At 34.7% G+C, this 26,426-nt stretch overlaps 1 protein-coding gene across 1 annotated transcript in view; it reads right to left on the bottom strand.

Moving 5' to 3' along the window:
* Nucleotides 1–26,426, bottom strand: part of LOC132704423 (protein O-mannosyl-transferase TMTC2) — a 420,838-nt gene that overhangs the window by 140,791 nt on the left and 253,621 nt on the right. The window contains exon 5 of the mRNA XM_060674416.1: nucleotides 4,315–4,400. Within this exon, the coding sequence (XP_060530399.1) occupies nucleotides 4,315–4,400 (86 nt within the window). The remainder of the gene's footprint in view (nucleotides 1–4,314; nucleotides 4,401–26,426) is intronic.

The raw sequence follows: 26,426 nt of genomic DNA, 5'->3' as shown, positions 1-26,426 counted from the left end.
ATTTGGTGGTTGTAAATTCGCCGTTATAGTGTAAAATCTCAAAATACCAAAACGACAGCTTAATCAACTCGCAATCGGGCTATATTCTGGGCACCGATTTTAATAAGGGGCTGGGGGAGGTATTAATTTAAAACCAAATGTCAGTCATTCTAGCGTTGAAAAGGAAAGCCGCGCCTTTTACAAGAAAAACGAAAGCCAAACGATATTTCCAATACTTAATTAGTGACCTTTATTCGGCCGACTATTGCGGCATCATCATAGTAGGGAGTGGGGGGGGGGGGGGAAACAAATAACCTTTCGAAAACCAATCGGAAGCCGCTTAATGCCGCACTTTATGTCTATTTTTTGTCGATGTTGACGGGAAGCTTTTTGAAAAAGACCCGGCGTTGCAAAAATAACATTAATTTCGCCGTCCATTTCCCGCCGTCATTTATCTAAAAAGCTTAGCGTCAAACCGCTTCCGGGCAGGGACGTATTCGCGAAGCTATCGAGTCCGAAGTTTTCAGGTAACAAATAATACCATACAGAAAATTAATTAACGCGGTCACGGGTATGTGGCTGAAGTTAGATTTGGAATTGGATTCGGATTTGCGAATATTACAGTGGACCAGTTCGTTATTTCCTTTAATTTAAAAAACGTATTCCTGTGGAATTTCCGGGAAATTTAGCAAGGAGATATTGTAAGGGAACTTTCAAAAACCACGTCCAATGTTGCTATACAGAAAATAACCCCTTTCCGCTCGCATCACCCCAAATAATGCGGTATATTTATTTCGCAATCTCAAAAAAAATCTGACGTCCCAGATATTGAATTAGACTATTGAAGAGCTACTTATGAGAGCTTCAAAATGATGTACTACTCCACCACCTTGAAGCGGTCGGGAAGGTATAAAACTACCCCCAATAATGAAATAACCAAATATTCGTTTTATTTATTTCGGAATCTGAAAAAACCTGACGTTGTCCCAGATATTAAATTAGACCGTTGAAGAGCCACTTAGGAGAGCTTCAAAACGATGTATTACTCAACCACCTTGAAGCGGTCGGGAAGATATAAAACTACCGCCAATAATGAAATAACCAAATATTCGTTTTATTTATTTCGGAATCTCAAAAAAACCTGACGTTGTCCCAGATATTGAAGACCCACTTAGGAAAGCTTCGAAACGAACTCAACCACCTTGAAGCGATCAGGAAGATATAAAGCTACCCCCAATAATGAAATAACCAAATGTTCGTTTTATTTATTTCGGAATCTCAAAAAAACCCGACGTTGTCCCAGATATTGAATTAGACTATTGAAGAGCTACTTATGAGAGCTTCAAAATGATGTACTAATCCACCACCTTGAAGCGGTCGGGAAGATATAAAACCACCCCCAATAATAAAATAACCAAATATTCGTTTTTTTTATTTCGGAATCTCAAAAAAACCTGATATGTCCCAGATATTGAATTAGACCATTGAAGAGCCACTTAGGAGAGCTTCAAAACGATGTACTACTCGACCACCTTGAAGCGGTCGGAAAGATATGGAACTACTCCCGATTATGAGATGCCCTACCATTCGTTTTCAAATGGTTGCCATATTTAAAATGTAAAGTTGCACACCCTGTATATTTTTATCATGTTTTATTGCCATGGTTAATTTGAAGTTAATTTTCAAAAGCTGTATATGCCTGTCTCTTTTTGTTGAATTATTTGAAAAAAATTGTACAACCAGCATGATAACTATTGCTCTTAATCCGGAAACGATTCAAATTATTTTTTCTTTAAAGGGGACATCCTGTTTCTCTAAACGTCATCAAGTACAGAATTTAGTCTCCTGTAGAATATTAGCGTTCCCTATACTGGAAATATTTTATAATGAAACATAATATGCAATTGTTATTAATTCCAAAAGGTCAAATTTGTGCGAAAATGTCGTCCCAGAAAACTTTTAATTAACGGCTCAATAAATATAAGAATGAAAAGTACAAATAAAATTTAGAAAATCTCCTGTATATCGCTAGCATCCATGATTGATGTATGTGTCTGTGGGTCAATTTCGAGTCATAAACCAAATCTCTACTTTGATAATGGCGAATTTTAGGGGGTAGTTTTATATCTGCCCGGCCGTTTCAAGGTGATTGATTCATTTTGAAGCTCTACCGAGTGATTTTTCAATGGCCTAATTCAACATCTGGGACGTCAGTTTTTTTTTTGAGATTCCGTAATAAATAAAACGAACTTTGGGGTATTTCATATTTGGGTTTAGTTTTATATATTCCCGACGGTTTCAATGTGCTTGAGTAATACATCATTTTGAAGCTCTCCCCTTCCCGCTAAAGGCCGCAGAAGTGGCCAAAGCAAAATCTTGATTATTGAAAATTTACTAAGTGTAGTGTAAATTCTGTCATTTATATAATAATATAATATTTACATAATAATAATTCCAAACTTTTAAAGACTACATACCAACGGTATATTGTTTACGTCTCCAGGTCCGTTGTAAACGAGCAATAAAACAAGTTTCGTATTAGTTAGCTGTGAAATTCCAAATCAGTTAGCCACGCTAAGCTAGTTACCGTGTAACAATAGTACATAAAGATTGGTATACGCAATGTTTTTGTACATAGGAGTGATTTGAATGATTCGCAACCCCCAAATACGTGGGATTCTTCGGTCTTTGATATTTTAAGAATAAAGAAAGGGTTATTAGGAATACCATCATTTAATAAGGCCGTAAGAGCCTAAATGCGAGAAATAAATGACTGTAAATTAATCAATTTTCGCCAAACATTCCGAAAAGTCACAGCAATTTTAATAATTATTGTTTTCGTAATATACTACTTGCCATTTTTCTAATTGAGGCCATAGGATATGGTTTTATGGCTTTATCGCGAACACATAACCTTCAATACAGGAAAATTCATTGCTATAAAAAGAACATTTTTTCTTTAGTAAAGCCAAAAGAAACAAGATTTTCTTGATGAGTATCTCTGTAAAATCCATGGTCCTACAGTGCATTTGTTCATTTGTTCACATTGCGCACTGTTTAACCTAATAGATTTTGTATTGCATGGAAAATTTGATGTTGAAACATTTTCTATGCTTCTTTTTGGATCGGTCTGAACTGTTTAACTTGCGATAATATACTAAATTTGCCTGACAAGCTGATTGCTGTTCTATTGCTGAGCATGATTTCATATTCGGTAAGGCTTCTGCAGGTTCAGAATTAGACAGCAGCTCTGTTTATTCTTACGTTTGGGGTTCAGGAATAAAGAAGGTATTTGGCTGGCAATCATAGATTTCACTTTCAGTTATTATTACTGAAACCTTCCTGTTTCTGGAGAGCTACATAGGGCTTCATTAGAGCTGCAACATTTCTCAGTTTGTTTAAGCTGCCCAACCGTATTCATCAGGACAATCAGGGAGCAAGATAAAGAACCCAACCAACGAACCAACCAACCCAAGATCGCCTCAGTCAGTACCATAAAAACTAAATCACAGAAACGAACGAGTCTGCAGTTGCTAAAATTCTTCTTTCAACGGGTCAGAAGTTTAAAATTCCAGATAACGTTTCAAATTTGAATAAATTTTAAAGGGGTTCCAAGTTGGATTTGCTAAAAAAACTAGTGATAACAAGAGCCACAAAAAGCTCAACCCCGGTTAATTCTGAGCCCAATCTAATTTTCAATAACTTAGTTAATCACTCTCAATACCATTTTCATAATATACCAACTTTAGAATAAACGCAGAGAGAGCAATTGGTGCAGGGTAGGTAATTTTTACGAATGTTTATTTTTGTTTGGTTTGCTTTCGCAAACCTATCTTTTGCTATTTTATTAGTAGCATTAGTAATTTTTTGCCGATTTAACAATGTAACCTGTCTATAATCTTCGAAACAAATTAACGATACTAACTGATTTAAACCTACATAATGTGCTACTTCTTGAACTTATTCCTATTGTATGTTTGACAAGACTACTTATGATTCTGTTAGCTGCGGACATATAATATCGCACTTGTGGTTTAGTATGCGACATTAAAATAACGTCATCATTTCAAAATAGGTCATGCATAATATACGCCTGAAAAGCCTGGTTTTTACGGAATAGTACGCATACATAGATAACACGCCTGTAGAACTATTTCCTTGAGAATGTTCAAAGACAACCGTTTGCATCTCGTTTTGAGATCGTAACCGAATGCCGCAGGCAGTGACCTCATCGTCTATACCTCTAAGAGAAATGTTTAAACTACGGTTTGTAATGAACGCATCTAGGTTGTCGGCTTAACGTTGTGCAGACGTTACGTCGTATTGCATACTTACGTGCCAATGACGGACGAAAATGAATAGCCCTTTGATAGCTGAGAATAGCTTCATCCAAGTGCTGTTTTCCTTGAAGTAGAATGCCCCTGGAACAATAATAACAGATGTTGTAGTTGTTTTGTTCTTAGCTGCACGTGATAACTGGAACGTAATGATCAAAGTGTTTCTCGGTTGTTATTGTACGAAGACGGATTGAGTTCCTATAAAACCGTTATTCGACGAATAGGGAAAAGGATACATCGCCTTGTCCAATTTCCGCATTACCTAAACAAATTGCTAAAAACCAGATTCAGATTGAACAGGGCAAAATCGAAAATTTCGTTTGCCAACATTTTGTTGCAATGGATTGTTAATAAATATTTAGGTTAAAATCTGCAATAATTTGGGAGTCATACTTTTTATAAAACTTCCGGATTCCTCATGCGTCGGATTTTGTTGAGTCGAACTAGCTAACGTTTCGCCAATCATCCTGTTGGCATCTTTAGCGTTTTACTGAAACTTTTATATTGTTTGTGGAGAGCGGAGCTAAATGAGGGGCATGAACAGCTCTCTTGTTTACAGAGCCGTAAAACTATCTCAGTCCAAGTCATTGAACCCAGAATTAAAACACCTTACCTCTGCTCTTCTCTCTAATAATTTCCACATCAAATATGTTAAGTGTTGCATCACAAAATACACTTCACCACAACCTTCCAAAAGCAATGAAGCCGACACTTGCCACTGTTGTCCTTCCTTAGAGTCAAAACATCACTAACCGCATATCATAAGTTGTGCAGAAATATAAAGTCAAAACCAGATTTACCACTTGTCCAAAAAGCTCTCGACATCTTCGATCCGTTAAAGACACTATTCAATTTGAGATGCCAGGAGTTTACAGCATTCCATGCATATGTGGCAAACAATACATTGGAAAGACCGGACGAAAAATATGAACTAGACTCAAAGAACATGAAAGAGCCTTAAGACTAAGTCAGATAAACTCATCAGCAGTAGTCGAACACAATCACGAAACCGGACATAAAATTTTTCTACCAACGAAAAATCCGAAAAATCGTAGAGTCTATAGAAATCTATAAGCAACCTAACAACATTAACCGCCACCCAGGTCTTTACCTGTCACCAATATGGGAATCAATCATCCGAGACAGTGTTTATGCCCCTCATTTAGCTCCGTCCCCCTTAAACAATATAAAAGAAGGTACGTAGTAAAATGCGAGCCAGTTTCAATCAAGCTTTGAAGAAGCCAACATGATGATAGGCGAAACGTTAGCTAGTTCGACTCAACAAAAACCGACGCAGGAGGAATCCAGAAATTTTATAAAAAGTATTACAGTAGCCTGTGGAAGTTTCTTTGAAAAATTAAATTGGGAGTCATATGAAATTGGATATTGCATTTGTTAATTATATTTTCCGACTTTTTCCAGGCAGAGGCTCCGGTAACAACAATTTATAATGTAGTTTGGATGCTAACATTTTTAGGATTCAAACTGACGGCCAACAACCTAAAGTTGAATGCCGATAAAATAGAGTTACTAGAGTTTAACTGACATAAAATCTTTTAGCAAGCCTGGGCAATATTGGTCACTACACCACACCATGTTAATTTTGTAGGTCTTTATTTTGATTCTCACCTAACTTAGATCAATCGACTATATCATATTGAACACCAAATAATTAAGACCAAGTTTTGAAAAGAAAATTCCGGGTCGTATATTGTCCGTTCTGACCAATACCCCAGTATGCCTATAATACTTTATAAACATTTTCTTTTAATTTTGACAATAGCCGACACTTGGTTGACACAAGTGAAAATGAAAAGAAATTGTTTTTGAAATTTGCGAGTTACAAATAGCACAATCATCAGGAAAAAGAGATCCACAAAAATATCAATATTTACCAAAACAGTTGATGCATGCAACCACATTTCTTTTAATATTCATAAAAAACCAGAAACATTCCTATTTATATTTATTTTACGAATAAACTGTACATACTGATCGTTAATATATTTTATATAGCTTACATAAAATTTAGTTCCATTCTCAGGATAAGTTGACATCAAAAATAGAAAAATGTTCATTAAAGCACACTGCTAAGGTAAAGTCAAAATATTTTAACAATTAATATTACTTCTTTTGTCACCTAACAATATAAAATAACTAAATAAACTCGATATTTCGATACAAACAAATATATAATCGACATCTTTAACCATTAATTTTCGTTGATAGCCGTAAATCCCCTAAAAGAGTTTCCAAATAAAGCATTTAACAGCCGTACAAGTGAATTGGGGTTTTTAGGCATATATTCATCGAATAGTTCACCTCACCCTACTACACACACACCCACAGATACACATACATCGTTAGCATTTTAATGATTTACGTTGTTAGCGATTTCTTTGAAGGATTCCCATTTTTATAAGCGTAGCTTAAATTTCCTTTTGTACCTTTTTAGGAATTAGTTCGTTATTTTTTCAAAAAAACTCCACTTTGATGTAAGTAATTTGCGATTCCCAGACGTATCTAACCCGTAAAGGTTATTACGCCGAGTACAATCGGCTTTTGATGTTCCCGCCCGGAATTTTCATACAATATAAATTATTGATGAGGCGGCCCTTGTTATTATGCCCAACAAACGCGATTGAAAAATAACAAGTTTCATAATTCGACATTCCTTTGCCGAATATATATGAAATCGAAATCGAACTTATTTGCCGTGAATTGGACGCTTTTGAAAAACGATCTCGTTGCTTTCAAATAATATGCTTCGCTATACGTCGTGCTGAAACAAAGGACGTACGGAAAACGATGTTGAGGACGACTCCTTTTCAAATTAGATTTGTTGGGGCTAAATTACTTGCGACATGCCTGCTATATTTGCGACCTTCTTGCAACAATTGTAGCGATCGTTACTGAATAGGGAAGAAGTTGCTTTTAAAATTCTTTTCCCGTCCAGTGGGGATGCTCGTGCAATTAGCGTTGACCACATACATTAAATAACACTTTCCTTTGTTTTGTCGACGTATGGTTTACATTTTAATGTCGTCACACCCGAAAAAGGGACCTGAGACGCTAGTTGCAATTAACGACAAAATCACACAGAACACACCATTTCTTTTAATGCTTATTAATTGTTATTTTAAATTGTAAGCCGTAGCCACCATGAAATTGATTAAAAATAACGAATTACTGGTAACGTCAGTGCTCGTATTAATCTGAGGCGGTTTTATGTTAATATACATCGAAAAATAATCTAGAAATGGTATATGATGCTGCAAAAGTGATTTGAGAAATATTGCAGCTCGAATTGAACAGGAAAATTTCAGTAATAATCACTGAAAGTATTCTATTGAAATACAGAAAAATACATTCTTCATTCGACAATTATTAAACAACAAACTTCCGTTTAAAACGTTAACTATCGTTACTATGGCCGCGAGTGCTTCAATTGGTCTTAAAATTCAAAGCTTTCATCAATTATCCTGAATTAACTGCAAAAAAAGAAAAACGTTCCATTGCAAAAATAAGAATTTTAAAGACGATTTTACCAAAAATTACTAATTTCAAACACGGAATATATTTGACTCAATCGTACATTCGAAATTCGCCTTTCTTGGCAAGGTGTATTTAATATTTAAATTTACCAAATTACGACGGCAGATCCGAAAAGGCCCCTTTATTGCGAATAATTTGATCGAATAAAAGATAAAAAGTTTTTTTTATAGCGAAAGATGGGCTCTACCCAAAAAATATTAAATTACTTTCAAAGTTAAACTCAAAGTTTGCATCTTTATTAAAAAGTTTACTGTTTGTAATATGACGGGGAGCAGAATACTTATTTTACATAACGGGGCTTAGTGAGCTCTTATCTTGCGGGTTTTTCGCAAGCAAAAGCAAAGGTATACACCCGAAATATCCCAAAACGTAATCTAAACAAATTTCTGAAAAAAAAAACTGTAATGGACAAGCCTTATGGTAAATATGAAGTCCTTACCGAGGCATTGATGTGAGATCTTTGGTGAAAAACAATTTCTTCATTTAGTCTTAGAGAAATTTTTTGAATAATATAGTAGACATCTAAAATCCAAAAGAATTTAATTACTTCTTAATAATTTATGGTGAATTCTATCAATTGCCTTTGAAAAATCGGTATATTATCCACTTGAAAATTATTTTCAAAGTGTCTCTTGGTAAGAAGATTCGTAACAATATAGAATCTTACTAATGGATCGAAAAGGGTATGGCCCACCAAATACAGATACCTCTGTAATTACTAATATCAGCAGGTTCACTAGATCTAGTATAAGAGTATTTCCAGGATTATGAAAAAATTCTGACTGTCAAGTGAGAGGTTAAACAAAAATGCAATGGTTTTGTTAACGTAAATATACAAGACTTGACGGAAAATAATGAAACACCATCAGGAGCACCAGACAGTTTGCTTTTGCACTTATTGAATTGAATTGAAAGTAGTTTATTATTGGCAGAATATGCTACTAAACATCAACAAATTTTATACAAATGTACATTAAAACATAAGTATTAATAGTAAATTTAACAAATAATAATAATAATAATATTAATATTAATAATAATAATAATAATAATAATAATCATAACAATAATAATAATACTTAACTACTTAACCAAACATTCACAGAACGACGAAGAATGCAAAATTTGTATTATACATCTAGCTCAAGTTCAGATTTTTTTTATAAAAATCTGCACATTGGATGAGTTTTTAATATAATATATTTTAATATTGAATAGTCTCAGGCCATCATTGAAAAGACTTTTTTGCATATGTGTTGTTCTGGTTAACTGAATATCGAAGTTGTTTTTAGATATGATATTATAAGCACCTTGGAACAGGATTATGAAAAAATTCTGACTGTCAAGTGAGAGATTAAACAAAAATGCAGTGTTTTTGTTAACGTAAATATACAAGACTTAACGGAAAATAATGAAACCCATCAGGAGCACTAGACAGTTTGCTTTTGCACTTATTGAATTGAATTGAAAGTAGTTTATTATTAGCAGAATATGCTACTAAACATCAACAAATTTTAAACAAATGTACATAAAAATATAAGTATTAATAGTAAATTTAACAAATAATAATAATAATAATAATAATAATAATAATAATAATAATAATAATAATAATGATAACAATAATAATAATACTTAACTACTTAACTAAACATTCACAGAACGACAAAGAATGCAAAATTTGTAGTATACATCTAGCTTAAGTTCAGATACAAGTTTTTCAATTTTTTTAGAAAAATCTGCACATTGGGTGAGTTTTTAATATCCGAAGACAGCGCATTGAATAGTCTCAGGCCATCATTGAAAAGACTTTTTTGCATATGTGTTGTTCTGGTTAACTGAATATATATCTGATCTGATATTATAAGCACATTTCATGCATCATGGAATTAAATATTCCTGTAAGTATGGGGGTAGCAATTGCTGTTGAATCTTGAAAATCAATACAATGTTAGATATTTCAATGGTCTGGGACATAGAGAGCGATTCAAGCATAAGACGCACAGGAGTGTATCGGGAACAAGATAAAATAGTTCGCATTACTTTGTTTTGCACAATTGGAAGTCTCTGTACGTCTGACTTGTTACAAGATATTAGAAGTGAATTGCAATAAGCAAAATGTGGGTATATTATAGTATTGAATATAAGAAGTCGAGTCCAATGGCTAAGATTTTGCGAGACTCTTCTGAGAAAACTGAGAACCTCAAAAGTCGACTTTATATCAAATTTCATACTTTTCAAATCAATGATTTATGGTAATTTAGTTTAGTTTTAGTTTAGTAAACTGATTAAAGCAAGTTAACGATTCGGTTTACAATATGTTGACCATTTTGAGCAGTTTTATAATGGAGAAACTTCATTATTAACGTGCTATAAAAGTAGTTCAGGTTCTTGAGTCAAACTACGATTTATTCTGCTGTTATAGCCGCTATAACATTGAATTTATTTCGCAGACCATAGAAAGTTTGAATTGAATCTAAAAAATCATTCCACGCCATATAAATACCATTTTAAAATAAAGGAACTGGTTATTAAAATGAATTCAAAAGATTTCATGATGAAACCTTGCCGATACATGCATTTTTTGGAAATATCACAGTATAAAGCTAGTAGCAGCTTTCCAAGCAAATCAGCACTCATCTCAGCTTACTCGAATAATTGAAACAAAACTTTCTTGGTTTGATTTACGGCACTCCGTCTAAACCGCAAAACGTATCAAAGTGGAGAAACCCCAGTCCGATTCCGTAACGATATTTCACAGAGAAAGAGAGCCCTGTCTTTGGGACAATGAGCTTAATTTGTAAAATATAACGTCGTTATTTCGCATTTTACTTAAATTAAAGATTTAATTCAACGTCCGTATATTTTTGCGGGATTTTGGGTCGGCGTAATTTCGAACGAAATTACAGGGAACGTTTTTACCAACTCAAAGGGTTGGGTCGTAATGAATTTTGCAGTTGTGATGGAAATTTTTCGTTACATGGAATTCGTTTCGGCAATCGCTTAATCGCTAAAGGGCTGCAATTATTTGCCTTTGGGTAGCGTTATTTCAAATTTTTAATATGTTTAATTATTCGATAGCAAACAGAATGAAATAAAACGCGTTTGTCTACCTAGCGATTATTTTTAATTCTATGGTAATCGCAAATTTTAAAATTTATGCGATGTATTTTCTAGTTCTTCTAGACCGGGTGGCCCACAGTGGATGGCCTATTAGAAGTATCTGACAGTTATAACCATTGCATCAGTTTCTTTTTTAACAGCATCTCTCTTCATTTTTAAGACATAAACTAGAGTTCGTTTATACTTTCTTTTCTTTTTACTTTTACTCATATTTTGCTCTGGGGATACAGTTTGGGTGTTTCGGAACGTTTTAGATACATAACTTATCGAGTTTTTAAATGACACACCCTGTATATTAATTCATTTGAGACATTTAAATTTTAATTATTTTTACTCAACATGAACATTGTAGTCAATTCAGAGAAAACTTCGGAAACTCTCATTTTGTTTCAATTTGTAATAATATTCGACCTAATTTTTAGGCAATAAGCAACATTGGTTATATATTTTGGCAAAATTGAAGCGGCATGCTTAACAATTTGGTGTAAAATTTAAAAGTAAATACTCGGAAACTGTATATATTGGTAAAAATAAACTAAAATATTCAAAAAGAGGTCAAAACTTGCTTTGCAGTTCACAATTTAATTGTGCCCTGATTTCTCTTAAAATAAAATTAATTCTACAATCTCCAATCATTTCTAAAGGAATTTAGTTTCTTGATTTTTTACAATACAATGTACGGTTTTCGCTTAAAAAAACAAAAACCTCTTATGGCAGCATGCACAGAAATTAGTTTTTACCGTAAAAAAAAATGAACGCAAATGTCATTGTTTTTTTTTTAAGGAAATCTGTGGAGTGCCACTGACTGTCGGTGAACAAATAATATTTTGCTCAATTAGGTCGCCACTTCACTGGTTAAATCGAGAACAACTAGTGTCCTTCACAAAAAAATTAGATGGTTGTTCTTTTCACTATTACAGTTTTAATGAAATAACAAACATCCTGACAAAAATATAAATAATAAAAGATTCTTATTTAAAGAAACAACTACCAACTATTAATAATTTTTAGCAAAATTGTCTGATAATAAATTAATAATAAAAATTGCTCGCTAGGGATAAAAGCATAGTATTAAATTTTGATTGACCAAAAAAGCATATTGTACAAACTTTTATTCAGTATTTGTATGCTTTGTTAGAATTAGAACGTTTCAATTTTGTAATTTTAATAAGTATCTATTTTATATACGTTAAAATATTGCAATTAAACCAATTTCGGCAGCAGTGCTTGCTGACGCCGTCGGCATATTAAACATAGCGGCCATTTTGTCTTTCCAAACGTCGTCGAGATCGTTTTTCTCTCGTTTTCGAAACACGACCAGATTATAATCTGCCATTCTATATGCGCGCGTTGGCTCAACCCCCGATTGTTGTTCTATGCAGATCGGCGGACAGAAACGAAAAAAAAAATGAACAATCCAGTGTTCGTTTTTATCCCGTTTAAGAGGAACATGCACTGCGACGCGGATCCAGGCACGTTCGCAGGTGCAAAGGTAAATTTATTCAGGTTGCGCATACGCGGCGAAACGTTCTCTCTCGGTTCTAATTGCTAATAAACATGACGGGGTGCTAGGCGTTCGCGATTTTATTTAAAAGCGACGCCGAAAACAAACGTCACGTCGCAATATTTCGAGGATATTGCGGCTAAATAACACACTTATGTTTGCAATTACGGACGTGCGAATTTTTCGGATTTTCCTCGTTATTGTGTCTTCTTCTTAACATCCCCTGCCTACACGTAGTGCGTTGGCGACTATCTCAAAGACAAGGTTCCACTGATAGCAGCGTGACAAAGCTCACAGGGTGTTATTCATGGTTCACCGGTGTGTTTCATAAGGAAGGCCTCATGTGGTATTATAAACAATTAAAAAAAGTTTACAAAAAGCACATATATGCAGCCAAAAAATTGTTTAATAATCAATATGTTTTGAATTCCGAAAACAAATCGCGTTCCGCGTGGCAAATACTAAATAACGAAATAAAATGTGCGACAAAAATACCGGACTTTTTTATTGATAGAGACGGGGAAAAAGTTACTAATATGACTTCGGCTCCAAATTGTTTTAACAATTTTTTCGTCGATTCAGCCAATTAGTTTGAAAAATATGTTTTCACCTCATAAAAATACGATTTCGCTAAATGTAGTTAGGTCCATATTTATGTACAGAATTTAGTAGTATCATGTTGTCTGTCACTAAGAAGTATTCAGCGGGTTCGGACGGCATTCCCTGCGCTGTGTTAGGACATGTGTTCCACACTATTGCAGAACCGATGACATATCTCATTAATTATTCCTTTTTGCATGGATCCTTTCCCAGCATTCTAAAAAATGTGGTAATCACACCACTCTATAAAAAAACGGTGCAACAATTATTTCAAATTATAGAGCTAGAGCACTCCTATCCGTTTTTTCAAAAATCCTCGAAAAAGCACTGCATTTAAGACTTTCAAATCTTTTGGAAAGTCGAGACCTTTATTCCGGCATGCAATTTGGTTTTCGAAAAAACCGATCTACGCAGGATGCCATTCTCTCTTTATATAAGCATATTCTTACCAAGTTAGAAGAAAGGCAGCAGACAGCATGAGTTTTGTTCAATCTACAAAGAGCATTTGACTTGGTCGATGTTGATATTTTAGGACAAGCTTTGTTCATATGGTATTAGAGGTAACGCCTTAAGTTGGTTAAGGTCTTTTCTTGGGGGTTGTACGCAGTTGGTCAAATTGAGAGATACGTTAGAATTTGAATACGTCTATGATTCCAGGTCAGTGAAATGTGGTGTACCTCAGGGAAGTTTACTCGGTCCTTTATTGTTTATAGTGTTTTAAATGATATATTTTCATCTTTTCCCCATACTTACTTTTCCCTTTTTGCGGATAATGCAGTTTCTACCCTTCCTGCAGCATTGTCTGAGCAACTTAGCATTGCAACCAAGGCAACGGTTGAGCAAATGAAACATTATGCAGAAATTAACAAAGAAACTGAGAAAACTGAGAGAGTTCATTAGTACGCTTTAATGAAAGCACAATTCAACAGAAAAGTGTTGTAAAATTCCAAGGAGTTTATGTAGACTCGAGAATCTCCTGGTTCGAACAGGTGGACCACATTCTCAAAAAATTTTCTGTTTACTGCTTTGTCATATGGAGGCTCCACCATCAGGTTTCTTCCTCCCTGTTAAAAACGTACTATTTTTCGTATGTCTATTCCTGTCTCAACTACGCCTTGGTTTGTTGGGGAGGTTCCCCACGTGCGGAGCAAGTCTTTAGGATGCAGAAACGTATTTTACGGACTATAATGTTCAAGCCCTGGAATTTTTCATGTCAGGACCTATTTCCACAACACTCTTTATTGACACTTCCTAGTATGTACATACTAAATTGTGCCACGTATGTAAAAAGTAACTCTAATCTTTATATACCCTCAAGAAACTCAGATATTCGGTACAGTTTAAGACCGAATCTTAACATAAAAATACCTACACCTACAATTGTTTTGACTATTAAAATTTATAATAAATTGCCTATCGAACTGAAGGATAACTAGTCAAACAAAATTGAAATGCAATCTTAAAGACTAATTACTACGCCTCGCCTATTACAATATTAAGGATTTTCTTTCTTGTGATACCTTTTAATACGTATTCGTTGTTTGTTATTGTTTATATATTTGCTATTTAAAAACAGTATTATTTATTATTATTATCAATTTACTAATTATACTAAGATAATTTTATACTTTTATATTCGTATTATGCTGACAATATCCAACACGTGTAAATCAAGTCTTAAGGAAATAAAGCTCTTTATCTTTATCTTTATACCTGTCCGATGGTTTATATTACGCAACCAGGAAATCTGCTTACGACCGACACCTCTCCTGCCATCGATCTTTCCTTGTAGGATTAATTGCGGGATTTTGTACTTTGCCTCTCTGAGTATGTGGCCGACGTAGCTAATTTTACGTTTTTTATTTATTTCAAAAAGCTCTCTCTCTACGCCAGACGCGAAGACGATCCACCCATGAAATTCGGAGCATTCTCCTTAGTGACCACATTTTGAATGCTTCTAGCCTATTAATTGACGATTTGTTAATGTCCAGGTTTCCATGCTATAAAGTAATATCGACCATACATAATAGTGCACAATTCTATAACGGATCTTGAACGAAAGAGGACTGATTACAGAGGAAGCGTTTGAACTCAATAAATGCTTGTCTTGCCTGTTGGATTTGGAATTTTATTTCTTGTTGTCGATCCCACGCATCGTTTATAGCATTTCCAAGATATTTCAATGATTTGACCTGCTCTATAAATTCATGGATTACTAATGATCATATGTTTAGTTTTCGAGATGTTTATATTTAAGCCTCTACTTTTTCCAATTCTGTCTATTTCATTCAGCATCATTTGAAGATCTTCGCTGTCATCAGCAATTAAAACAGTGCGCAGGTTATTAGTTTGAACGCCATTTCGGTGAATATGCTTTCTACATACAAGTTAAACAATATGGGTGCCAGGATGCATCCTTGGCGAACACCCTTGAGTATTTCAAACTCCTCTGTGTTACAATTCAGATTTTGGATTATCCGAATATCAATCAATTAATTAGCATTACGGAGCAATTTCTGGAGTACATCATATCTAACATTGTCGAATGCCTTTTCATAACCGACAAATATTAGGTGCACATCCTTACATTGATGCAAGCAATTCTGTAATAAGGTGTTCATACAGAATACTGCTTCTCTTGTGCCAATGCCAAACATGAACTGCGTTTCCAAACTTGAATCTTCCAAATTTTTGAATATTCTGGTTTGGAGGACTCGAAGTAGAAGTTTCATAATATCGGCGTTGACAGTCTTCCATAAATCCGATTAAATAACTCCACCAAGATTATCATCTAATTACTTTAAGGTTGCAATGATGTTAATGTCATCTGGACCCGGCGCTTTATGCATTTTTGCAGTTTTAAGTGTATAGACGACGTCGTCTTTCAATATGGGTGGTCTATCTTCTTTGTTCATTTCGTATTTTAGGTTTATGCATTTAGGAATTTTTCTTGGTTCGTATAAACTGTTTACGTTCTATGTTGAAATTCTTCGGATAACATTTAATCGTCATCGAGGGATTCTTCGCACTCCCTGACCATCTAAGGTGTGCTCGGAACTGAGGGCCATTTCGCTATTTCTTTCTGCCATAATGAGATGGTTAGCTTGGGGAAAAGGTGAAGTGTTGTGGCATCCTGTTACCTTCAACACCAGCTGGGGAAGACATTTCCTTAATTCCTGTTAAAACAGTTATACCGCTGAGACTCGGTCGCCAGACCCTGGTCAGTTATCTAGCAGGGTGTACCGGGTAATTGAATTATCACTCGAGCAGGTGAGTTTGACATTTGGGGTGATATTATCACCATTTTTATAACCCTCCTCCCGTCCACACTGTTACTGTCATCTTGACGAAATTTCCGAGCACACTCCAAACCACCAAAAAAAATCTTGGGTTAACTTTTGATTCTGAGTTAAGATTTAAATTTCACGTCAACAAAGGTATGCAAAATTTCTACTGCCTACTCTAAAAGTGTGCGAAAAGTGTCACTTTAAGAGGTTAGCGTCGTTAAGCGGTATTTTAGTCACGGGTATGAAAGCGATCCGATGTTTTTGGTATATTTTACCCATGATATTTTGATGTTTACGTCACACTTCACACAGTGAATGTATTCGTGCGGTTTTGCAAAAACTAACGAAAAACGATATGGCTGTTTATGGAAATGCCCGAACTTTATAGTCAGCTGTATCGTTCCATAAGACTATTACTACGGATAGTTTTTCGTATCTAACAAATAAAATTCGATATCTTACAGATGTATAATATATTAATTTAATACCTCATTGATAAATATCTCCTTCAACCCATAACACAGTTTACTATGAAGCTGTTTTCTTCTTTTTTTGTGCATTTTATTATTTTTATAATATAAAATACATTGTGAAGACTCTCTGCTGGAATCTGGACGTATATTAAAGAAAGTCTTTGACTACGGTTTTGAACATGTTTATTGAAAGATCTATTGATTTACGCTTTAGTTTGTCAGTAATTTGAACCTAACCTAATCGAAGGTTTGGAATTATTCTAATTACACTAACTTGCGAAGATTGTTGGTGCACCTGGTCCCAGATTATCACACCATAAAGAAAGTGGGAGATGATAAGAGCATGATTTGCTGTCAATAATGTATTATAATCCACAGAGCTGTCAAGACTACCTATTGTAAAATATTTGGCATTTTATCCGGAGGAAAATAATATAAATTTTTATTGCATAGCAAACCAGTAGAAACAAATTTGTGGCCAAATTATACAAAATAATCATTCTCTTTATTATGAGCTAATGCTAATGAACGAAAACCCAGTGCACTCAAAATTTCCAAAAATCGTTACCATCAGCTCAAGTCGACTTTGTCTTTAATAAATCACACTTAAAAAAACAATTTTAAAACTTACAATGCAAGACTGATTTCTGTCTCAAAGTTCTTCACATGAGCCGCTTTGGAATTCTCACCCCCTGAATCTATTTCACGCCAGCGGATATTATTTAAACTATAGTACAGCGCGTTCCTGTGTGTTTAACAAATATGTACTCTTCCAAACGGGTGGGGGTACAATTTGTAAGGGTTGCTTTGTTATTTGATTTCGATCTTGTGTATTTTAGCTTTCATGGAATTACTAAAGTCAAACAGATATGATGGTGACAAATTCTAAACTAGCCGTTTTAGGCCGGGGCCATTTATAACGTCGGATTATTCAGAGTTTTCGAGAAATGGTCCGAATTAATGGACGTTTTGATCCAAATTTATTGGCTGCTGGCATTTAACCGAGCCTTAACATGATACATTTCAGATCCTGACGACTCGATAAGCGAACCCGTTTACTATTTTTGATTTAGTTGATCGCGTTTCGTTAATCCCATTCGCGAAATTTCTTTGCGTAGCGAGGATGTAAAATGACTAAAAGTGAGATGTCCAATAATTTTTATTCCGGAAAAATTCAAAACCTTGTTTTAGTATTTCAACAAAACGCATCCAAACTTCGAAGCTTTCCTATCTATTGAAGCTTTTTTCTTTCATTCGATTGGGCTCCTCATATAGGCGCTATTTAATACACTCCTATCAAAAATTATTTGGCAAATTATTGGTACGACGGTATTCTGGCGATCCCATGAGTCATAAAGCATAAAACATCAATGGCGGACCTTAACTATGAAGTGAACCTGCCAAGCAGCTCAGCATAAAACTGACGTCTCACTGACGGGAGCACTTAGCCCAGCATATTTACATTTACATTAATACATTTATTTTAAATACACTGATAGGGTAACACTGATATAAATACGGTGGTATAGTTGCCTGGAAGGTAACGAAAAAACCATCCTTCTAGCGAGGAAAGGAGCAGGGACGCCGCCAACATGTCCGCAGAAGATGTGTCATGTATCGTCAAGGAATTCAATCAAAGTCTGGATAACAGGGGAAATTCGCGCATACTGGCTGCGATTACCGGGGTTAGACACCCCATTAACAATAATATAATAAACCTGCTATTAATTAAATAAGAATATAATGGTCCTTGCCTTCGGCTATACGGCTATAAATTGAAGAAATATGATCTGCTGCTTCATTCATTACAACAAAGCATTCGATAAGGGTCGACACGAACAACTGATAAGATTTAAGAATTCTTAAAGAAAAGAATTTAGACACCAGATATATAAAAATCATTACATATCTTTATTTCAATCAGAGAGCGATGGTGAAAGTGGAAGGAAGTAGCACCTACCTAGAAAAAGTTGACAGTTTTAAATACTTAGGCAGAATTATAAATAGTAATAATGATCGTTCTGTAGAAATTCAAACCAGAATAGGCCTGGCGAGAACAACGTTTATAAAAATGAATAGACTGTTTTGTTGTAGCGACTTCAACTGGGATTTAAAAATAAGTATGGTGGGATTCTATGTGTTATCGGTGTTATATTATGGTGCGGATGCATGAACTGTGAAGAAATTGGACATAAGAAAACTAATGGCATTCGAGGTATGGATATAACTCAGAATGCTAAGGGTAAAATGGACCGATAGAGTGCCGAACACGGTAATCATGAGAAGAATAAGAAAAATACAGGATGGTCAAATAGCTAAGTACATTTTCGGCAAAAGATTCGTCAGAGCCATATGGAATGAGTGACTGTGCGTGATTTCGCCAGCGTTGCTGTAAAATGAAATTATAAACGTGACGTTTAATAATGTGATAACGTAAATATTAAAGTGAGACTCATGTTTAACAAACCATTTTTGACGGCCGCGAATGTAAATATGATTGAATGGTCTCCACAATTTACCGCGTATCTGGCTTGTATATCAGTTCACCAATTTAGTATGGATTTGTTAAGGACAAAAGCAAATATAAACGATTTATTGGGAGGCACTAATTTGACGAACAGGAACACGGAATCGACTGAATATTCATGAACATTTTATCAAATTAAACTAAAACAAAGTTGTTGCGTTCCTACGGCAGTTTTAATTATGAAGAGTGCTGATTAGGTTAATGTAATTGATGGAATATCGTTTCGATATTGGGCGGAATATACAGTGGAAGCATACATTCAGCCTCCATTCTATTTATTGATAACTTTCGAATGGAAAACGACATCTAGCATGCTAGCATGTTGTAATGGTACTAAGTTTCATGGAGGCAAATTTAAAATTTTAAAATTAATTATTAAGCACATCATTTTGCTTATAGCGTTTAAAGCATTTTAAAACTACAAAAGTACATCAATTCAAAATGAATAAACATAAACAAATAGAAGCGGACATAAGTAATGAAGTAATTAAAAATACATTTTAAACACTATTTTTTTTGACAAAAAGAACATTGCTCTCCTAATATTCCTTGACCTCGTTTTTTTCAATGATCGTTTAAATTTCAATTTCAATAATGTTTTTTTTTTTTGCTAGAATGTAATTCTGATAAAAAGATTGTGTTTTCTGTGATGTAGATTCTCCAGAGTCACAGTAAAAGAAACAATTGCAGCGTCCAGACAATTTATTTCAATTTTACAAAAAATACATACCAGTAATTCAAAATCTTACAAAATATAGATTGCATTTCAAAAAGGGAACAAACGGATCGGTCTTAAAAGATAAACAAGTATAACAAATATTACATCTGAAATGTTCTGGCTCATCTGAAATGTCTCTATCTCCTGAGAAAAAATTGATACATATAAATTCACACATAATTTTTGATATTTACAAATTTTAAAGTAGGATATAAGTTTATTCAGGAACTTATGGCTTTCATCTTAATATCAATTAAAAAAATAACGACAAAGCAACGACGTATTATAATAATAAAATAAGTATACAACGCACATACATTTTAGGAAAAATTTCTTTCGCAAAGAGGTTAAGGCTTAGGAAATTTTTGGGGTTGCACAATTGTTTTGATTTAACGATTGACATTTAAATACACCCAGAAATGTTTTTTTCAAAAAGTACATGACTATCCAATCAAAAATTTCGTCTAACATTATTTACAAAAATACATAACAACAACATTTTTATCTCCTCAGTAACGCCTGACACTTCTTAGGATTTAAAGGTAGGAATGCAAGTTGCAAATTTTCTATCAGTATTTTAATTTGATCGGATGTTTTCGGTAGATTTTCGCCATGGTATCTTAACATTTGCCAATTCTGCATTTGTCACTAAATGAATGTAACCGTGCTTATATCAATGAATTATCAAAAATTACAGTGATAAACTTCTCCAGTCACTCGTTTATAAAGCACTCGCTCCGCTGGTGCCAATTATGAAACTTGCGACTAGTAAAGCGTTCATCAAATTTGATGCATAATATACTATACCTGCACAAAAACGCAATATAAAGAATATATAGTATCTCCAGAAATAGAATTTCGGGCCGAGGATATCTGACCTATTATTAAGTTGAAGAAATTATTGTTTATTTGGGCAGTTAGATTTTCTGTTATTCTTTTTTTTACCGTAATATGGCTCTGCATCAATTTATTATTAGCCAAATGACAAAGAGGTGAATCATTTATTAATCACAATCCCTATATATCTCAAAATCTAAAATACATGTACACATCCGTGACAACGCCAACAATAAGCTCAAACGCATTAGCTAAATCCCAATGCAATCCAGTAGAACTTATCAGCAGCGGTGCTTTAATAGTTACGACGAAATGAAACTGCAAGATCGGCTTCCGAACCGTTGCCGAGTATTTGCGAGCCGCTCATTCGAACGCTACACACAATTCTCTAACCGGATGTCACGCTGCAACCGCGCATCGTGGGTAATCGATACTCGCTCGACTTCCGATCTTTCGCATCCGGTACGACGACGTTGCCGGTGTGAAACCCGTTAGTCCGGTGAGTTTAGATATACCCCAAACATTAGAGATCACTTTCATCACTTCTTACTTTGTGATATGGAAAACATTCATCCAAGAATGCAGTGCTTCTACAGTGCTACAGTGAAACGTTCAGAAGACTGTTTAAATTTACAACAATGGTTATAATTGCCGGTGTTCGTAAAAATAAGGCAAATGCAGGTTACTGAATTATTATGATAGGCATATATTCCTTTTCCCAGGACAATTCTAACGAAAAATGTTAATATATCAAAAAATGGCACATAACCCCTTTGACATTTCCACTCCTCAATTGTTGACCACTCTGTATTATCATTCTGCATTTACACTCGGATGACATTATAAAAATTATAATATCGATATTGTTTCAAGAATAATTATTGTTTCTTAAATGTAATAAAACTAGCTGCTAGTGAACTTCCATATGGGTTTAAAATTAGTGGTTATTGCGCCAACTCAATACAATTTTTTTATATTTATTTTTTAGGTTACCGTGAAAGACCGAAATTAGTGATTTTTGACATTCACCGGTCAATGTGGTCAGACATCAAATGAATTTTTTTTATGTGTGAGTTTTTTTGTGTCTTCTACAAAGTTTGATTGATAATGGTAATATAATTTGTACTCGATGGCTACTGCCTTAAATAGTGATCAATTTCTTGAAACATTAAATACCCTTATAAGAAGTAAACGAGAAGACGATTGTTTTTATTGTTCTCAAGAGAGGTACTCTAAAATCGTTTCTAAAGTAATTTTTGATAAAAGTAAGTGCATCACTCCTTTGGACCACAGTCGTTAAAACTTTTGATACTTTAAAAGTTAGAGACGAACAAAAGATGATTGTGCCATTGAAAATATTACTTATATAATTATAAATATCATATTTTTGTAAATGTCAAGTCGATGAAGTAGCACATCACATTCTTCAAGAGTTCAAGAGACGAAGTCTTATCTAAACTATGCCCTATGTGTCTTAAAATAGGGAAGCCCTGTCATAGCCAAACACAAGGCTCAGTTGAAAGAGCTAATATATAGAATATATTAACTGCGTGGATGCACCATAATAATTCAAATAAATGGTCAGAACGGTTGTCGTTGGTATAATTCGCCAAAAATACAACTTACCATAAAGGATTACGGACGCCAGAGTCGATATGAAGCATCGTCATCTCTCCTTAATGAGCAAATTACAAATAATGAAGCCGAGGAACAGATACAAGCTTACGTTAATACTTGTAAAGAAAATTTGATTAATTACCATATTGGATGACCAAAATAATATCGAGACCAATCCAGCTTCACCTCATGTATTAAGTAATCCGCAACTCAACTCAAATATTGACTGATCTACAACCGATTACTCCTTCCTCATAAGCTCTGACCAGACAGCACGACCTTACTAATTCAAAAAGACTGGCTGCAAAAGAAAATCTACTACTCCAAAAAATAAAAACTTCAAAATTAACCAACCAAATTGGTAATACTGTAAGAATTAAAGTGTCTAACGTCGGCCGTGGTCATACAAATCCACGATATTTGTCAGGCAGTGTTGTTGGAATAAAGGATTCAGACATTTACAAATTATCAAACCAAAATGTCATCTTGAAACAGCTTTTCATCCGTAATCAATTTGCAATTTGCAAAGAAAAGTTATTATCCATGGATGAGATTTCAGCTCAAGAAATTTCGGTAGGGGAAGCAGCTTCTACTAATTCAAAAAGGAGAAGGCTATACACGCTGTGTATGTTAGCTTAAATTATTGCAATAAATAAGGTTGCCAGACATTTACTTTGTTTTTTTAAATTTTAGTTTAAGAAATAAAATGCATTTTGATAAATTGGTTAAGGCTTTCGCGGCCCGTTGATAAGCTATTATCTTGATTCGGGTTTAAAGGCCGTCGTCGGTTGAAATTACTTCCTAACGTTTCGCTAGCACGAGTGCCGATTGGTGGTGGGCGGGGCTTGTTCCGCTTCGGTTGGTCTCGGGATATCGATCGGTACTGTTCGGGCGTTCCTAAGAATCGGGTTCCAGATTTGGTTGGTTTGGTTTGGTTTGGCTGTTGAAATTTCAACAGAAAGGAGGAGACCCTTAGACTCAACCTTTCTGTTGAAATTTCAACAGAAAGGAGGAGACCCTTAGACTCAACCAAATCTGGAACCCGATCCTTAGGAACGCCCGAACAGTACCTATCGATATCTCGAGACCAACCGGAGCCGAACAAGCCGCGCCCACCACCAATCGGCATAAATACAACCTGCGCAGAAGAAATCGTCAGTCTACGTCCATCATCGGAGATGGAAGGACCTCTGAAGAGGCTCGCCACTCGTGCTAGCGAAACGTTAGGAAGTAATTCCAACCGACGACGGCCTTTAAACCCGAATCAAGATAATAACTTCAAATGCATTTTGTTTTTATATTGATATTAGGAATATATGTTATGTGCGTTTCAAGTTCAACAACTTCTTTATGTTCATTTGAAAAGTGAAGTGAAGTGAAGTAGTTTATCTCAACGATAAACTACTATTTTTAAGTCCTTAAAGAATAGTTTCGTGGTCCACTCAGTTTACCTAGGTATCGCATGTTTCACGTGAGCTAAACTTTCAAATCGACCCGAAAGGGTTTTTCAAATCTGGAGACAGATGATAATCAGTGGATGCTGTACACCTTTTCCATTTTTTGTGTCCAGATAATTGTTGTGCTCCATGCGGGCAAAAATTGCAGTCGTAGGAGCAAAATAAAAATCATTGGGAGTAGCCACCCGTCTCCCAGGGGAGATAGGAAATTTACAGCCAAAGCCAAAATGTTTTTGAAGTTCTTAAATGCTAAATCGGCTTACAATAACTATTTTTACTTTTAATTAATTTTCAAATTTCTCTCATTTTCAGGAGCGTTTTTTGGCTAATTTAAGACATGGTAACAAAATGGTTGCACAAAAACGATAATTATTTTGTAGAATTGTTTGTAGAATCAAGGAACACACACGTAACTGATCACTTGTTCAACTTGTTGTTTTGCAGATATTACTAATACGAATTTAAGAACACCTTGTACACTTTTATCTCCATAACACTCACCTTAAAGTTACACATGTATTACGGACATACAGAAGCGGTGTAAACATTTCGCCATTAGCCAGAAACAAATGTTAGACCGGTATGTTAAGGAATTAAAGGAAAAAATATATAAAATATTTAGTCTGAACAAAGACCTTTTGGCGTTGACAAATATAAGTACAGGTTATTAATAAAATTATTTATTGATTAAATATTTACATCCCGGTATAAAACAATAGAGTTAAGAAGATGGTGCCTTATTGACATAATTTCTTCAATATCTTCAATTTTGGGATTTTTTTTTAACAACTTCTAATCATAAAGGTCTTCTTCGTTTCAATACATCACTTCGATGTCGTCCCCGATGTGTGGCGAAACGTCGTTCCACATAAGATGTTCTTCTACTTCTTCGTTTAGGAAATTTAGATAATCCGAAAATTCTTCTAGTTGAATATCAATGTGTTTGTCCAATGCTAGTGAAACGATTTAAGTCGATTTAAGAGTTCTGGAATATATTCGAACAATTTATACGGATCCGTGCCTACTTGCGAAGATTTGCGGAGCACTGACTTTTTGTCAACTTGTATAGGCACTTATAACAAAAGGAAGCAAGTACCGGTCACTAGATACAGTAGAATCAATATCTTCTATAGGCCTGTCCCAAAATTGTTCTCCTTATCGTTGAGGTAGCTGCTATCATTATTATTGAAAGTAATCGTTTGCTATTTGGATATGTCCGGTAGATTATAGTGAATAAAGCAATGCGAATGAGTCAGATTGTTGAAATTGTTTGTCTGTTTATCGAATAACTTAAGCTCATCGACGTTGCTTATAGGGCGATTCATCTCTTAACAGTTGAGAATTAGTTTTGATTTGCTGGTATTGTATTAGTATGATTTATAGGTTGCCGGTCGAAATAAAATTGCAAATTTTGGAAGCACATCTTTTTATTGTTATTTTCATATATGAATTTTAGCATACTATAATAATACAGAGTTTCGTTAGGCGCACATGCATAATCTGCCATCCTTATAAAAGGTGCATTGAGTTCGATCCAGTTCAAAATTGAGCGGGATCAGCCAACTGTCGTTGAATTTTTCAATACTAACGATCGAAGGTCGGGGTAGCTATAGTTGTTGGATCATCGATGTCAAAAAATCTATTTTCGCTTGCTCTCTCCCCAATATCAACCAATATTTTAATCAGTGGTGAAAACTATCAAGGGAACGTACGTTTTTCTTATCAGCATGAGTCAAAGTTAAAAAAGCTCTTGGTTGCTTCATTATGTAGTGAGCCATTTGATTTTCGTCTTAAATTGCAATTTCTTTAGCAACGAAACCTTCACGGTCCTTTGGGTCCTGCCAGACCACTGCCAAAAATGTACTGGATCGGCCGATATTTATAGTTTTTTTTAAACATATTGCCGATTAAATTTGTCGAAAATATTTGTTAGGAAATGCAACATGCTATTTTTAACCTTTGCTTACGGTACTGTGGTGAAATTTATGCCAACAACTTTTTAGTTCGTGATACGACATTCCTGTTGAAAAAATGCGAAGCTATTTACCGGCCTGTATTTATTTCGGACCTGCGGTAACCTGTGCCGTAGCGGTTTTGGATCTGTTTAAACCTGATATAGAAAGAAGTGTTTGAGAGCTATTCCGTAGATATTTTGCTAATGTTTAAATCTGATCTAGCTATGTTCGAAAGCTGTTTCGTAGTTGTTTTGGACCTGTTTAACTCTGATCTAGATATATTCGAGAGCTGTTCCGTAGCTATTTTGCAGCTGTATAAATCTAATCTAGACCTGTTCGAGAGCTGTTCCGTAGACGTTTTAGACCTAATTTGGATCTGATCAAGAGAGTCCTTGCTAACATTAACTTACTTACAATAAAATGACAGAAAATATTTTATTGCGACTCAATATTTTTT

This window comes from Cylas formicarius, unplaced genomic scaffold (assembly GCF_029955315.1).
Source record: "Cylas formicarius isolate icCylForm1 unplaced genomic scaffold, icCylForm1.1 PGA_scaffold_7__23_contigs__length_41026272, whole genome shotgun sequence".
NCBI lineage: Eukaryota > Metazoa > Arthropoda > Insecta > Coleoptera > Brentidae > Cylas > Cylas formicarius.
This window is presented reverse-complemented; position numbering and strand designations above follow the sequence as displayed.